At 43.9% G+C, this 15,263-nt stretch overlaps 1 protein-coding gene across 7 annotated transcripts in view; it reads right to left on the bottom strand.

Annotated features, from left to right (window-relative positions):
- Nucleotides 1-1,195: 1,195 nt before the first annotated feature.
- The window catches only part of LOC105494450 (NIPA like domain containing 3), a 60,004-nt gene continuing 45,936 nt past the window's right edge, over nt 1,196-15,263 (bottom strand). For 3 of the 7 annotated variants that reach the window (XM_024796773.2, XM_011762863.2, XM_024796772.2), the window contains exons 10-11: nt 14,451-14,545; nt 5,939-9,921 (exon numbers count right to left, since the gene is read on the bottom strand). In XM_024796773.2, the coding sequence (XP_024652541.2) occupies nt 9,722-9,921; nt 14,451-14,545 (295 nt within the window). In that variant the 3' untranslated portion in view covers nt 5,939-9,721. Of the gene's footprint in view, nt 2,248-3,572; nt 4,804-5,938; nt 9,922-10,035; nt 12,548-13,235; nt 13,268-14,450; nt 14,546-15,263 lie in introns of those variants that run through there. The other 4 variants (XM_071098584.1, XM_071098583.1, XM_071098599.1 and 1 more) reach the window with 4 other exon arrangements.

The raw sequence follows: 15,263 nt of genomic DNA on the forward strand, positions 1-15,263 counted from the left end.
TTCCAACCTGTTACCTGTCTTCCCCCAGCCCTAAGGGTGGCGGCTTCTGACAGTGCTCTCTCCACAATACCTTAGCCCTCTTTTGCCCTTTCAGTTACCTTGTGAAAAAAATGTATACCTAGTTAACAATTATGTATGTATTTATTGTAGAGATAGGGTCTCACTATGTTGCCCAGGCTGGTCTTGAACTCCTGACTCAAGCAATCCTCCCCACTCAGCCTCCCAAAGTGCTAGGATTACAGGCATAAGCCACTGCGTCCAACCCTAGTTAACAATTATTTATGTTAAATTTTCTGTTCCAATAACTGCTGTGGCTTCTATCTCCTGACTTGACCCTGATGGACATGACTGCCTAAGAAATGATACATACCTGGGCCAGGCAGAGTGGCTCATGCCTGTAATCCCACACTTTGGGAGGCCAAGGCAGGCAGACTGCGGGAGTTTAGGAGTTCGAGTCCAACCTGGGCAACATAGCAAATCCCGTCTCTACAAAAAAATTTTTAAATTAGCTGGGCATGGTGGTGCCTCCTGTAATCCCAGCTACACAGGAGGCTGGAGTGGGAGGATCACTTGAGCCTGGGAAGTCAAGGCTGCCGTGAGCTGTGATCGCACTACTGCTCTCTAGTGTGGGCAACAGAGTGAGACCCTGTCTCAAAATAAATAAAATAAAGAAATGATACATGCTGGGCACAGTGGCTCATGCCTATAATCCCAGCACTTTGGGAGGCAGAGGTAGGTGAATCACCTGAGGTCAAGGGTTCGAGACCAGCCTGACCAACATGGTGAAACCCTGTCTCTACTAAAATACAAAAATTAGCCAGGTGTGGTGATGGGAGCCTGTAATCTCAGCTACTTGGGAGGCTAAGGCAGGAGAATCGCTTGAACCCAGGAAGCAGAGGTTGTAGTGAGCCAAGATTGCACCATTGCATTCCAGCCCAGGCAACAAGAGCGAAACTCTGTCTCATAAAAAATAAATAAATAAATAAAATAAAATAAAATAAAAAGAAAAAAGTAAAAGACATGATACACTAGGTATATCAATGAAAGGACAGATGGCCTGGCCCAGGGAGTTTATGAAGATTGACAAGCTAATAGCTGTCGTGCTACTCAGAACCTAAGGAAGTTTCATTCTGTGCAAAAAATAAATAAAAATAAAGAATTTAGAATAATTGTCTATTGATATACAATGGACTGAAAATTTTTTAAAAATACAGACTTTGAAGTCAGTCATATCTAGGTTTGAATCCAGGCTCTTCCACTTACCCACCAGGTGGCCCTGGGCAAATAACTGAACTTCCCTGAACCTTCGTTTCCACATGTGTATCATGTAACAGGGGTTGAACAGCTTCCTCGTGGGGCTGTTGTGAGAAGGAAATGCATAATGCATGTAAAGTGCCTGCCCAGAGTGAAAGCTCAGTAAAGGGTAGTGGACCTAGGATATAGGAGGTGTTAAGAGGAAAAGACCAGAGATCATAAGACCTGAGTTCAAGTTCTGTGCCTGCAACTGACTAGCCAGTGACATCCTCTTTGTGGCCCTCCCTCTCCTTACACCGGTACCAAGACCAAGCGTGGCTCTGCAATGCTGCTCTCATCTTATCGGCCTGCAGCAAAACAGGCAAATAATGACAATGTCTGACATTTTTCATAAAGCTAAATTATTCTGTTTAAAGGATTACTATCTGGGATTTTGCTCTTCTTACTGTTTTGGTGTTAATGTCTTTTTTAAATGAAATGACAGGATAGTAGAGTATTTTTTTTTTCCTTTCTATATTCTGATTTGACAACATAAGTTTGAACAAGAGCAAGGAGCTGAGACTTGTCCAAACAGATTTGAAAACATATTGGAAAGCCTCGATAATTGACACAGTATTACTGGTGAATGTACAGGCAGACCAATGGAACAGAATGGCAAGTCCCAAAAATATAGATATTTAGTGTATTATAGAAGTGGCATCCAATTCTTTAGGGCACAGCTGGACTATTCCATAAATGGTATTGGCCTAGCTTGGTAGCTATCTCAGCAGAATAAAGTTGGATCCATACTTTGAACTGTGCACCAGAATAAACTCCAAGTGGCTTTCAGATGTAAACACACAACCAGACTATTGTCTAGTAAGTCCAATATTTAAAAACAACAACAACAATAACAACAAAAAAACCCTAAAAAGACTCAAAGATGACATGGGGAATTCTTTTATAATCTTGGAATAAGTTAGACCTTTCAAACTATGATTCGAAATCCAGAAGCTATAAAAGAAAAGACATTCAATTATGTAATGCAAATATTTATATAAGTAAATAACATTTATATAGAAAAAATTATATGTAAAACAAAAAACACAGAAGAAAAAGTCTTTTCATAGTAAAAATAAATACTACAAGCAAATCAAAAGGCAAGTAACAAACTGGGGGGAAATAATTGTAGGTGTTATCACAAAGAAAAGGTTAATTGATACCAAAGAGCACTTTCAAATCAATAAGAAACCAAAACAACCACAGAATGGTGAGCAAAGCATATGGACAATTTACAAAAAAAAAAACACAACAAATAGTGGCCGGGCGTGGTGGCTCATGCCTGTAATCTCTGCACTTTGGGAGGCCGGGGCGGGTAGATCACCTGAGGTTAGGAGTTTGAGACCAGCCTGACCAACATGGTGAAACCCCGTCTTTACTAAAAATACAAAAATTAGCCAGGCATGATGGTGCACACCTGTAATCCCAGCTACTTGGGAGGCTGAGGCAGGAGAAGCGCTTGAACCTGGGAGGCGGAGGTTGCGGTGAGCCAATATCACACCATTGTACTCCAGCCTGGGCGACAAGAACAAAACTCCGTCTCAGGAAAAAAAAAAAAAGTACATGAACATGAACATATGCAAAGATGCTTAGTCTCACTCATATGAAGAGACATTTGTGACTTGACAATTTGATAGAAGATATTTTCATAATTATAAGACAATATAAGAGATTGCTATCTAGTTTTCTGAATCATCCCAGGACACCTACACAGCTGAGCTTTGTAAGATCAGAGTGTAGGGACAACCACATAGCTGTATTTCTGATGTTGTTGTTTAAAAGACAAACAGGAGAGTTAAAGATAGGGCTTTCTGGGTTTTTTGTGTCTTTTAACTTCTTAAAAAGTCATCCTGAGAATTAAGCGCATCAAAGTTTCCATCCAGAGTGCCTCACATTTCAGTATAAGCTGGAGAAGGCAAAAAGCAATGCGCTCGCTGCCATGTGAATCTTGTCTCTTTACACCTGGGCAGCTTTCACAGAACTATGCTCCTACCTGAATACCTTACGGCATCACAATGGGAAAATGTTTGTTTCTTGGCTTGCATTTGCTTTATAATTTAATTTTAATATTCTGCTTGGTGCATTTTGACATTTAATAAGGTCATGACAGAACACGGTGCTGCTGCACCAAACATCATCTTTTTCTTAAGCAAGCCTTGGACTTTGTTTCCTTTTTTACTGTTTGTTTGAACAAAGAAAGCTGATTTTGTAGTGAAACTAATAAGAAATATTAAACAGAACAAGATTAGCTACAGAGAGTTAGTAGCCTTTTGCCAATCTCTATTTACTTAAAAATTTTTATTTCATGAAACCAAAAAGTAAAATATAAACTAACTGAATAAACAAAAAAATTAATGAGAACAAGATTAACGACATAACCTTTTGCCAATATCAATCTCAATACTTTATTATTTCATGAAACCAGAAAGTAAAATCTAATAAAAATAACAACTGAATAAGCAGCAAAAAATTAATGAGAACAAGATTAACTATAAAAAGTAACTCTTTGTCAATCTCTATTTTAAAATTGTACTGTTTCATGAAATAAAGTTTGAGAGTTGTGGATGATTCTAAAATTCCCTCCAGCTCTGTGACAGACTGAATTTTTTTTTTTTTTGAGATGGAGCCTTGCTCTGTCACCCAGGCTGGAGTGCAGTGGCTCAATCTTGGCTCACTGCAACCTCTGCCTCCCGGGTTCAAGCGGTTCTCCTGCCTCAGCCTCCCAAGTAGCTGGGACTACAGGCGTGCACCACCACGCCCAGATAATTTTTGTAAATTTAGTAGAGACGGGGTTTCACCGTGTTAGCCAGGATGATCTCGATCTCTTGATCTTGTGATCTGCCTGCCTTGGCCTCCCAAAGTGCTGGGATTACAGGCGTGAGCCCCTGCGCCTGGCTGATAGACTGAATTTTATTTACTCATCTGGCTAGCAGGTGGGACCATTGCAAACGTGGTCCCCAGAGACTCAGCTAATGAGCTTCTGTCCTTCAAGTTCACACCTTCCCTTGAAACTGGGCCAGAGGTGATGTCCTAACCCATGGCAGACCTTACTCCCACTAAAATCCCACTTGCCCACACCAGGAAAGGCAGCACAGTAGAGGGAAGAGCTCAGGTTCTGGAGTCAGGCAGTCCTGGGTTCAAATACTGGCTCTGCTGTTCACCAGCTCTGAGACCTGAGTCTCAATTTCTTTTCTCTTTGAGATAGGGTCTTGCTGTGTGGCCCAGGCTGGAGTGCAGAGGTACAATCATGGCTCACTGCAGCCTCAGTCTCCTGGGATCAAGCAATCCTCTCGCCTCAGCCTCCTGAGTAGCTGGGACTATAGGTGCACACCACCATGCCTGCTAATTTTTATTATTATTATTATTATTATTGTTTAAGTAGAGACGGGGTCTTGCTATGTTGTGCTGGTCTCAAACTGCTGAGCTCAAGTGATTCTCCTACCTTGGTCTCCCAAAGTGTTGGCACTACAGGCATGAGCCACCATGCCCAGCCAGTCTCAGTTTCTTCATCTATAAAAGGATATGATTAAAATTTACCTTGTGGAACTGTTATAAAGGAGAAATGAGATGTAAATATGAGGTCTTAATATATCATTTGGCATACAGTAAGTGCTTAATATATGTCTGTATGACTCTGTATTTTTGTGATTATACCAATAAATATATAGGTACCATACTATACCTGCCTTTGTAAATTGGAAACTCAGAATGAAGAGACATATGTGCTTGGAAATACTTAAGATCAAAAGTGTTCATTATATAATTTAAAAAAGAATAAAGAGGAAAAAAACCCATTGTTTCAATATAATACAATGCCTTGATGGGATGCTCAATATAGTTCCAAGACTTTACATCTATTAATCCCTCCAATCCTAAAACAATCGTTAATAATGCTGTTATTCCTGTTTCACAGATGAGGCACAGAGAGGTTAAGTAACTTGCCCAATGCTACACAGCTAACAAGTGAGAGAGCCAGGAATCAAACCCAAGCAGTGTACACAGAGAGTCTGTGCATTTTTTTTTTTTTTTTGAGATGGAGTTTCACTCTTGTTCACTCTTGTTGCCCGGGCTGGAGTGCCATGGTGGAATCTTGGCTCACCGCAACCTCCACCTCCCAGGTTCAAGGGACTCTCCTTGCCTCAGCCTCCTGAGTAGCCGGAATTACAGGCATGCGCCACCACGCCCTGCCAATTTTATATTTTTAGTAGAGACGGGGTTTCTCCTGTTGGTCAGGCTGGTCTTGAACTCCCGACCTCAGGTGGTCTGCCCGCCTCAGCCTCCCAAAGTGCTAGGATTACAGGCATGAGCCATTGTGCCCAGCCGAGAATCTGTGCTTTTAACCACGGTGAGGGTTGTGGGGTTGCGGAGGAAGTGCAAGTGAGCCTCAACTGCAATTATGGGCATCTCTAGATCTGTACTGTTAATGTATGAGCTATATGGAAATGTAATTAGATGAAATTAAACATTCAGTTCCTTGGTTGCACTAGCCACATTTAAAGTATTCAACAGCCACATGTCGAGAGTGGCTACCATGTTGGGCAGCACAGACACAGAACACTTCCGTCATCACAGAAAGTTCTACTAGACAGTCTGTTCTAGATAATTCTAGGAAGTATTAGCCAAACATAAGACACGAACTCAGCTGTCACTGCATGGATTTTTAATTAAATACCACTTCATAATGTTATTCACACTTAGTACTTTTTTTTTTTTTTTTTAAATAAGACATGCCATAAGTCGTGAAGTTAACAAAATATAAGCATCTGCACAGAATATATTCTAAGGTGACTTCATTTACACCGCTTCTCAGAGAAACACACAAGTAACCTTTTGTCTGCCTATCAGCCAGTGTTGGAACAGATATGGAATACACATGGAACGCTGCCAGGCTGGTTCCCCAACACTAGCCTGATGGAGTCCTGTACCCGCGCAGCGCCGTCAAACTGGCTGGTTTCCACTAGAAAAGCAATGGAGAGTCAGCTCTCCCTTCTCTACCCAGAATTCAGCCCCACACTACAAGATCTGTATAACCTGAACCTTGATGTGACAGCAACTGAAGTTTAACCCAAGTTTGGTGACCTTGCTTTAGGGACCTGGGCTGCTCGGAAGGAGACCGAGGTGTGATATTTAACATTGCTTGCAACATTCAAGAAGACTTGGGGACGTCAGAGCCGTGAGTAACAATAACGAACCAGGGCTATGAGTGGAAACCTGATGCACCCCTTCCCCATCCTAATAGCCAGTGCTGCGTATGGCCATCAGCAGACAGTCCATTTATACCACGGGACAACGATAGGGAGGAACTAGCCTTCACATCAGCTGTGCTTCCTGACTACTCAAGTGACCTACGCGTGGCTTCCACTTAGGAAACCACCATTTAACTTTCTGCTCAGCCCTTTCAAGGCTCAGCTTGGTGGGATGACGCCACTGCCCCAAACCCTCAGGCAAGGGAGCTTCCCAGGCCTCAGCAGCAGTTCCAGGATCTGCAGGATCCCATGATCCACAGCCGACCTGAAATTACAGTGCACTTTATTTACTCATCTCAAGAAAGCCGGCTGGCCCAAGGCTAAAAGGCCCATACCAAAAGCAAGGGAAGGAGGGGGGCAGAGCAAGTTTGGGAGCGTATATATGCCCAAATTATTACTGTTACCTGGGTTTGACACATCGAAATAGCCTCCCTGCTCACCTTCTCTTTCTCCCTCCTGCCCCCACTCCCAACTTTAGAAAAATCATTTGGGAAAGGAGGAATACACAAATAGCAGTGAAACCTGATTTTAATTTCTGCTTTTTGTTTTTTGTTCTTGTGGGCTCGGAGAAGGTAACTCATTCCCCCTTCTGATTCTTCCCCCACAATGAACAAGCCCTCCTTTTCCATCAGGGCTGATCCTGCCCTTCTCTTCCTCATGAACCATCAATGGCTTCCATGTCCTCTTGGATACACTTTAAACTCCTTAGCCAGGTATTCAAGACCTTCCATGATTCGGCCTCCACTGCTTATCCTTTTTTTTTTTTTTTTTTTTTGAGACATGGGCTCATTGTCACCCAGGTTGGAGTGCAGCAGCATGATCACGGCTCACTGTACCCTTGGCTTCCTGGGCTCTAGCAATCCTCCCACCTCAGCCTCCTGAGTAGCTGGGATCACAGGCATGCCCCACCACACCCAACTAATTTTTTTTTTTTTAATTTTTAGCAGAGGTAAGGTCTTGCTATGTTGTCCAGGCTGATATAAAACTCCTGGGCTCCAGTGATCCTCCAGCCTTGGCCTCCCAAAGTGCTGGGATTACAGGCGTGAGCCACTGTGCACAGCTTCCACTACTTAGCTTTGAGATTCGTCTCCCACCACCTTCCCTGGCTCTCCTTTCTTTGCCCTGCTCCTCTTATCTCTGTGCCTTTGCAAATGCTGGCCCCTCTGCCTCGGGGGTGATCACCCTACTTTCATATGCTTTATACAAATCCTAGATTTGCCACCCATCTATGAGTGGGACCAAAATCATCTCCACTTCTGAATACCCCTTTGGGCTCAGGGTCGGAACTTTGACAGGGTCTCCATGATGGTCATTTTCTGTGGCCCACCACCGCACTTTACACCCATCAGAGATTCCTGGGTATTTGTGCCTCCCTCTGCTGGCCTGGAGGGCAGGAACTATGTCTTATCTTTGTAGCTTGGGTCTTCCAAATGCTTAGCACATAGTAAATGCCTTATAAATCTTGTTGAATTGAGTTGATCACCATCCTAAGGGAAGGGAGTCCACTGCCCGCTGCCGCCTTAGGTAGTTAAGACCACACAATACAGAAGTGGTTAAGACACAATACAGAAGTGGTTATCACAGACAACAGATGTCAGTTTTTGAAGTCAAGGTATTAAATCAGTACTAAATCAGTATTAAGCACAATCCACAAAGATAAGTGATCTGTCACACTGGTCTATTAACACTGTTATCATGCCTATTAAAGGCTGTCTAGGGAAGTGGTGAGTGTAGCTCTAAGTAGTATTCACTGGATGGAGAATGCCACAGATCCTATGGGGATTATTTAACCTTCCAAAGGAACCCTAGGGAGGAAACTTTCTGGCAAGGTTGCATGGGGCCCTGGGGGTTTTAGCAGAACATCTTTTTAAATTCTTAAGCTTTCCAGGTGTGAAATCTCAGGATTGTGGCATTGTAGCAGAATCACTGGTGGTACCAGTTAAGAATGCAGACCCCTGGGCCCCACTCCAGTCCCACTTAAGAGTGTCTGCAGTTGGGGTGCAGGAATCTGCATTTTACATACACTTCTAGGGGATCCTCATGCCCACTAAAGTCTGCAAACCTTTCTCTGCGCCTCTCAAAGTACACCATCAGTCTAGGGGAGGACAGTCACATAGGCAGCCAGGAAGAAAGCAACAGCCCTGTTTTTGAGAATGCTTGCTTCTCCCAGACATACATGCGTGGGGATGAGGACCCAGAGAGTCTCTATTGACTTCAAGGAAATTAACCAGTAACTTGAGCTTGGCTTGTGGCTCTGTAATGGAGAGACGGAGGACAGGTGAAGAGGCTGTCTCTGAAATGAGCATCCCCACCTTTCCAGGGGGCACTGGTATGCAGGAAAAAATAACACATAAGATGGCCAGATTTTCTACCTATCCCTTTTTAAGTGGTGAAATCACCTTTTGTAAGAGTAAGGGGGACTTTTCTTCCTTAATGGGCTGAAGCATCATCACCCTCTCCTAGCCTCCTTATTCTTCCCCTTCTCCTAACTTCCTAATTCCTTTGGGGGCAGGAGGCAGACAAACAAGTAGTCCTCACAGGACCAAAATCAAATTCGTTTTCAGAGTAGATCCAATTTGAACATATCAAGCACATCTTCGCTAGAAGGGCACAGATGACTGGAAGGCAGATGTACATTTCTGAAACACAAATGGCAGAACCTTCCACCCAGGGTTGGCCCAGCCTGCCATGTGAAGGCAGCACAAGTGCTATCACAGATACGGCACCAGGAGTGTTGGGGAGAGATCAGGCATGCACGTGAAGTGGAGGAAGACGAGATTTAGAGGTGTCCAGCCTTTCGCTGGATTTGAGAATTAACAGCAGACTCTCCGTCTTGTCTTAGCTCTGAAGGATACAGCAACCTTTGGTCACTGTCGGAGGAAGCTCAGTTACCATCCTCAAGGATGGTAGACAGGCTTTCCAAATCCTGCTGGGCTAATCCAGGCAGAAGCTGGATTCTATCCCGCCCACCTGGAATAATGCTTCCATCCCCCCACCCTCATCATCTGAAATTTCCAAGACCAAGATAACGCATCCTTTCCCAGGGACAAAGGCTTTCTGAGATCATCGTCCATAGCGTTCTCAGTTAAAAACAAAATGAGACTTGAAAGGCAAGTTTTAGGATTCAGGGTTGAACCGCTGTCAGCCTGGTGGGGACAGTTATAAATAGAGGGAGGCGAGTCTCATTCCTTCTTGGTGTGCTCTAGGACTCGGTAGGGGACCCCAGAGGCACTTCTGGAGCCGTGCTCTTCTTGCATGACTGGCAGTGTGGCAGGAGCGTAGATCTCAGAAATGTTGTCATTGTTTTCCAGAGCCCCATAGGAAAAAGAAGCTTTGAGGTCAGGCTGGACAGTCATCCCTTTATCGTGCATGTTCTGCATACCTGAAATGAAATCCATTTTCCCCAAATCATTACGTGGTAAGGGGGCCAAGGAGGCCGCATCTCCCTCTATCCTGCCACAGACTAATTATAGTGCTCAGCAGCTAATCATGTGCATTGTCAATTTCCCGAATGCTTTAGATTTAAAAGAGAACACCCACAAATACACACGGGAACTATTACGGTTGCTAAGCAACAAGAGATGAATCTTCAGGAAATATGCACACAGACCAGCTGCTGTCAGGAGGAACCCTCAGTTGGCCTAAAGTGAGGTGGGAATGTCGGTGTGGGCCCCAGGTGGAATGGAACTAGCACTGTGCTTTGAACGTGGTAGATGCCAACGCTTCACTGTTGAATTAAATCAGGATCCAGGAAACTCTGTTACACTGTCGAGGAAAGAGAGTAATTTTTGTGCATGGGCACCTGAAGGTGACAGATGCATCATGATGCCCAGAGACAGCATCTTGGCCTTTAACTTTAAAGTCCCTGCTACACATACAGGGGAAGGTGAGATTTGCTTATTATTACTTCTGGGTACTTTGACAAGGGATTCCTATTTACATTTGAGGGCAAAGCCTTTAATCTTTAATTCCTTTATCTTTGTCCTACAATTCCCCTAGTCAGGTCAGGAGGGACGTGTTTTGTTTGTTTGTTCATTTATTTATTTATTGAGACAGGGTCTTGCTCTGTCGCCCAGGCTGGAGTGCAGTGGAACGATCTTGGCTCACTGCTGCCTCAACCTCTGGGGCTCAAACGATCCTCCCATATCAGCTTCCCTCCCGAGTGGCTGGTGCTACAGGTGCATGCCACCATGTCCAGCTAATTTTTGTGTTGTTTTGGTAGAGATGGGGTTTCACCATGTTGCCCAGGCTGGTCTCAAACTTTTGGGCTGAAGTGATCTACCTGCCCCACCTCCCAAAGTGTTGGGATTACAGGTGTGAGCCGTTTCGCCAGGCCGGTTACTTTTGAGGCCAACTTTTCCTGCCAGGGAATTAAGACTCTTCAAATTCTGCCTTCAGGCCGAGTCATAAGAAATTGAATGCAATGAAACTATGATGATAATAACAGCTGACATCTAACTATTTAATATGCCCTGAGCACTGGGCTAAAGGACTTTCTTTTTAAAGGCAGAGTCTATGTTTTCCAGGCTAGTCTTGAACACCTGGGGCTCAAATGATCCTCCTGCCTCAGTCTCCCATAGCTGGGATTACACGTGTGAGCTACGACACCCGACTGGGCTAAGCACTTTAAATAGTAACTGTAACAACAATAGCAATGCCAATGGTTATGTGTATTGAGTATTTAATTGGTGGCAGATACTGTTCCAAATAGTTACAAAGTTCTATCTCATTTGATCCTCAGGATGACTAATAAGGAAAACGAAGCAGCAGAAATGACGCACGTAATTTGCCTGAGATCACGCAGCTAGTAAGAGGCAGTGCCAGGGTCCAAACTCGGGGCTTTCAACTCAGAAGTCCATACTCTTAACTGAATGCTGTGTGGCTTCCCTATGTACCCGCACTTAATCTCCAAACAATCCAATGACAGAGATGAACTACTGTCCTCATATTCTGGAAAGAGATTCAGAGAGGTGAAGTAACTTGCCCAGGGTCACACAGTTAATGAGAGACCGAGGTGGGATCTGCCACCAGAGCCTGTGCTCTTATCCACTCTGCAAATGGCCAGGGAAGACCCAGTCCGTGAAAGGCCCTTCGGCTCCCTAATGCGTAAGACTTAACTGATGGTTCTTTGAAGGGCACAGTTTAAGAGTCTGTGGTTTGGATTTTGGGGGAGGGCAGAAGAGGGAAGTGGAAGAGCTGAGGAGGTGCCTGTCCTCAGGCAAGAGAGTTGGCTTAACAGGTCTGGTTTACCTTTTGGATTTTGTCAATGCCCTCCAGCCAAAGACCAACGGGAATACACCTCCAGTCTAACAAATGTGGGTTTATTGACACATTGCAATGTGAGAGGTGTACATGGCAGGGAACCATGAACTATCTAAGAGGGGGTTAGAAAGGAGTTATTGTGGGGTTGGCTTAGACTAGGTGATTTTGGGGTGGGTTCAAGGAAGTGAGGCTTTGCTTTGGGTTGGATGCTGTCAGGAAGCAGGGCTAATTCCGTCATTGGGGATCTTAGTTTTTATCTAGAAGATGACTAGGTTGGAGCTAAAGCTGTGACTGGTAAAGAGGTGGCTGTCTCTCACAGCCAGGTAAGAGGGATGTTTGGTGTTTTCCAAGATTTGGACAATGTCCATTTTTTGTCTGTGTTTAGACAGGATAGCAGAGTAGTCCTGTCTGTGTTCTTTCATTTATTTATTTATTTATTTTTAACTTTAGGAAAAAAACCCTTTTCTTCCCATTCCACCTGCTTGTGTCCTGATCTGTCACAGCTGCAGAGTGGCCTTGCTTGCTGTTGATGTTCTGTGAAATTGTTTCTGCTCAACAGGAGAGGGCCAAGGCCCGGCTGAGAGTGCCAGGCCAGCTCCTGGAGGTCAGGGGCTATTTCTTGTTCTCATTTTTAAGAAGAGTTTCAGGTGCATGAATTACTCAAAGGCTCTCCAAATAGTGATGTGGTACATTTCTGGAATTGGAATATCTCTTGAACAGTAGTTGTCTGTTGTGAAGATATGAATCTAGGTAGACAAAAGGCAAGGTCCTAATGCTGACCAGGGAAACCAAGTGGCTGGAAAAGCACCTCTGTTTAGGCTGAGACTGTTCAGCAGTTTTATTCTGCATGTTCTACCTGCCACAAGGTCAAACAAATGTGTGAAACTTCCAAAGGTTTTTAAAGCAAAAGGGAAGTGAAACCAAATATAACCAGGCATCTACCATGTCCCAGACACCGCGCAAGAGGCCTTTACACATATGACCACTAGCCTGAAAGAAGGAATCCCAGTTACAAGTGAGGATGAGAGGCCTTGGGAGGTCACACAGCAGGAAGCTGGTAGAGCTGGGATTTGAATCCAGGTCATCTGAACTCCAAGCCCACGTTCTTCACAGGACAGAACACCTACAATCGGAAGTGTCTTGACAAGCCACTGCAAGGGCAGGGTCTCCCTGATTCAACAGCTGACTTCCCACTGGTCGCAAGGTACAAAGAAAAAGCTGAGAGCCACACCCACAAACAGACCACAGAATGTTGATATCTAAGATTACCTTAGGTTACCTTCTATTTTCCACCAGAAAATACATCTATCTATCTATCTATCTATCTATCTACACACACAAATACTGATATTGATATATATACATACATAGTTTATAAACACACAAACACACATATACATACACATACTTGCACACACAGAGTTGACACCTCACCTATCTGGAATTCAGCTATCCAGCGCCCTCATCTATCCGGAACACAGCCGAGAAACAAGGAAGTTAGCAAAAAAGGAATCTGAGCAGCCAGATTAGACGTTTAAAAAGTTCATGCACCAAAGCTCATGCACTTAACTCCTAGTAGAAATCTTAGGCCCCCAACTCAGAGCTCCTTCATTTTGATTTTATTTGTAATTTGAACAAGTTGGGCTGAAGGAGCGCATTGACATTGAGTTGCTATACTCAGGCAGGCTGGCTACAGCAAGAAGGACAGACAACAGCTTAATAACAAGAGAGGAGGAACTAATATAAAAAGTACACACATAAACCCTGGGGCCATTTACTGTAGGGGCACACCAGTCAGCCCTGAGAACACACCTGCATCACAGGGTTACAGCATGAAAACCTCTCGAGTAAGCAGTCCTCTAGACCATCAATGTGTTTATATTTTGTTCATGAGATTGTGTTAATGAAGGACAGGAGATTATGTTTTAGAGACAGTTCCATCTTGTATAAATAAAATTAAAATGTTGAGTTAAGTGCGAAAGCTAATGGTCACCAGCAACCTACAGAGTTTAGGTCAGCAAATCTGAGGTTGGTCCAATGTCTTAACTTTTCTAATCTGAATTCCTTTAGGCTAGACAGGCACTCTCCAGTCCTCCACAGGTCCCACCACTCCCTGCTGGGCAGTATTTGGCTGATTCACATGTTTATGTTACTGTCAGGGCTTATAGGCATTTACATTTGTGTTTCTCAGTATGAATCCTTAGCTCGCTATGAAATTAGGCTTTCCAGAATGATCCACTCCCTTGTGGCATCCAGCGAGTGAGATTATAATATTTTAATTTCATTCCACTCATTTTCCTTCCCTTCTCTGATCATTTCATTCCAACTAGATGAATGGATTTTTCCATTTGCAGGCATGAAGCCTGGGGCTGCAGATCCTAATTATAATGAGTATGAATCAGAATTTTCTTTAAAAGATCCCCAAATAGACACGGAACTGGCAAGATGTGCTCAAAACCAACTGAGGTGCCTCAGCCGTTGCCTACCCTTTTGCACAAGATTAAAAAAAAAAAAAGAAAAGAAAAAAGACAGTGAGAGAACAGTCACACGATAAAGGCACAGCACAGCAGTTGATTGTCTCTTTTTAAACAGGAAGTAGCAGTCATTCTACATGGATGGTCAGCTAGACCCATGGGGCTTTAACCTTACCTGGCATGGCATCCATGGAAATATAGGGCTCAAATGGAATGGCCTTCTTCCTGTTACGCGTGATTAAGAAGACGCCCAGGAATGCGATGAGGCACCTGAGGAATGGAGATAAGACAGGAAGAGAAATAAGGCCAGGAGCAAGGTCAGGGAGGGACACACTTTCAAGCTCAGGTGATGCGAAAGAGGTAAAAAGGCTTGCAGGCTTCGGAGGAAGGCTCACCGCCCAAGGAGCCCTGAGAGGCTGCCAGCCTGGGATCAGCAGGGGCAGATGCAAGTTGAATAACAATAGCTGGAGTGGCCTCACATGCCCTACACTCTCCATGAGCTGTAATCAGAATAAATTAGACTCTCCTGGGCGAGCTTCTCATGGCTCTTCACTTCCATTTAATCAGGATTCTCGGAACCTTGCCTTTTAAAACTTGTTTTTTTTTTTTTAATTGAAGTCATTCGTTTCAATCACTACTGAAGTATAGATAGTAAAAATCAACAAAAATTGGAGAGTCCGTGTACTCTTGGTCTCACTCGGCCAGGCAGGTGTATAGCCTTCCAGGTTATTTTTTGTTTTGCTTTGTTTTTTCCCTTTTTCCTATAGCTTACATAAACAAGCATACTTTCTAAACATTAAGGTATCATTTACAAGCAGCAAAATGCACCAACCCTAGATGTCTAGATGAATGGATTTTACTTGTGGAATCATCACCCAGGTCAAGACAGAAAATACTTCCATCCCCCTCAGAAAGTTTTCCTGGGCCCCTTTCCATTTCATGCCAGCCCTTCCCCACTATCCTGACTTCTCTCACCATGGATGAAATT

The sequence above is a fragment of the Macaca nemestrina genome, chromosome 1, assembly GCF_043159975.1.
Source record: "Macaca nemestrina isolate mMacNem1 chromosome 1, mMacNem.hap1, whole genome shotgun sequence".
Lineage (NCBI taxonomy): Eukaryota > Metazoa > Chordata > Mammalia > Primates > Cercopithecidae > Macaca > Macaca nemestrina.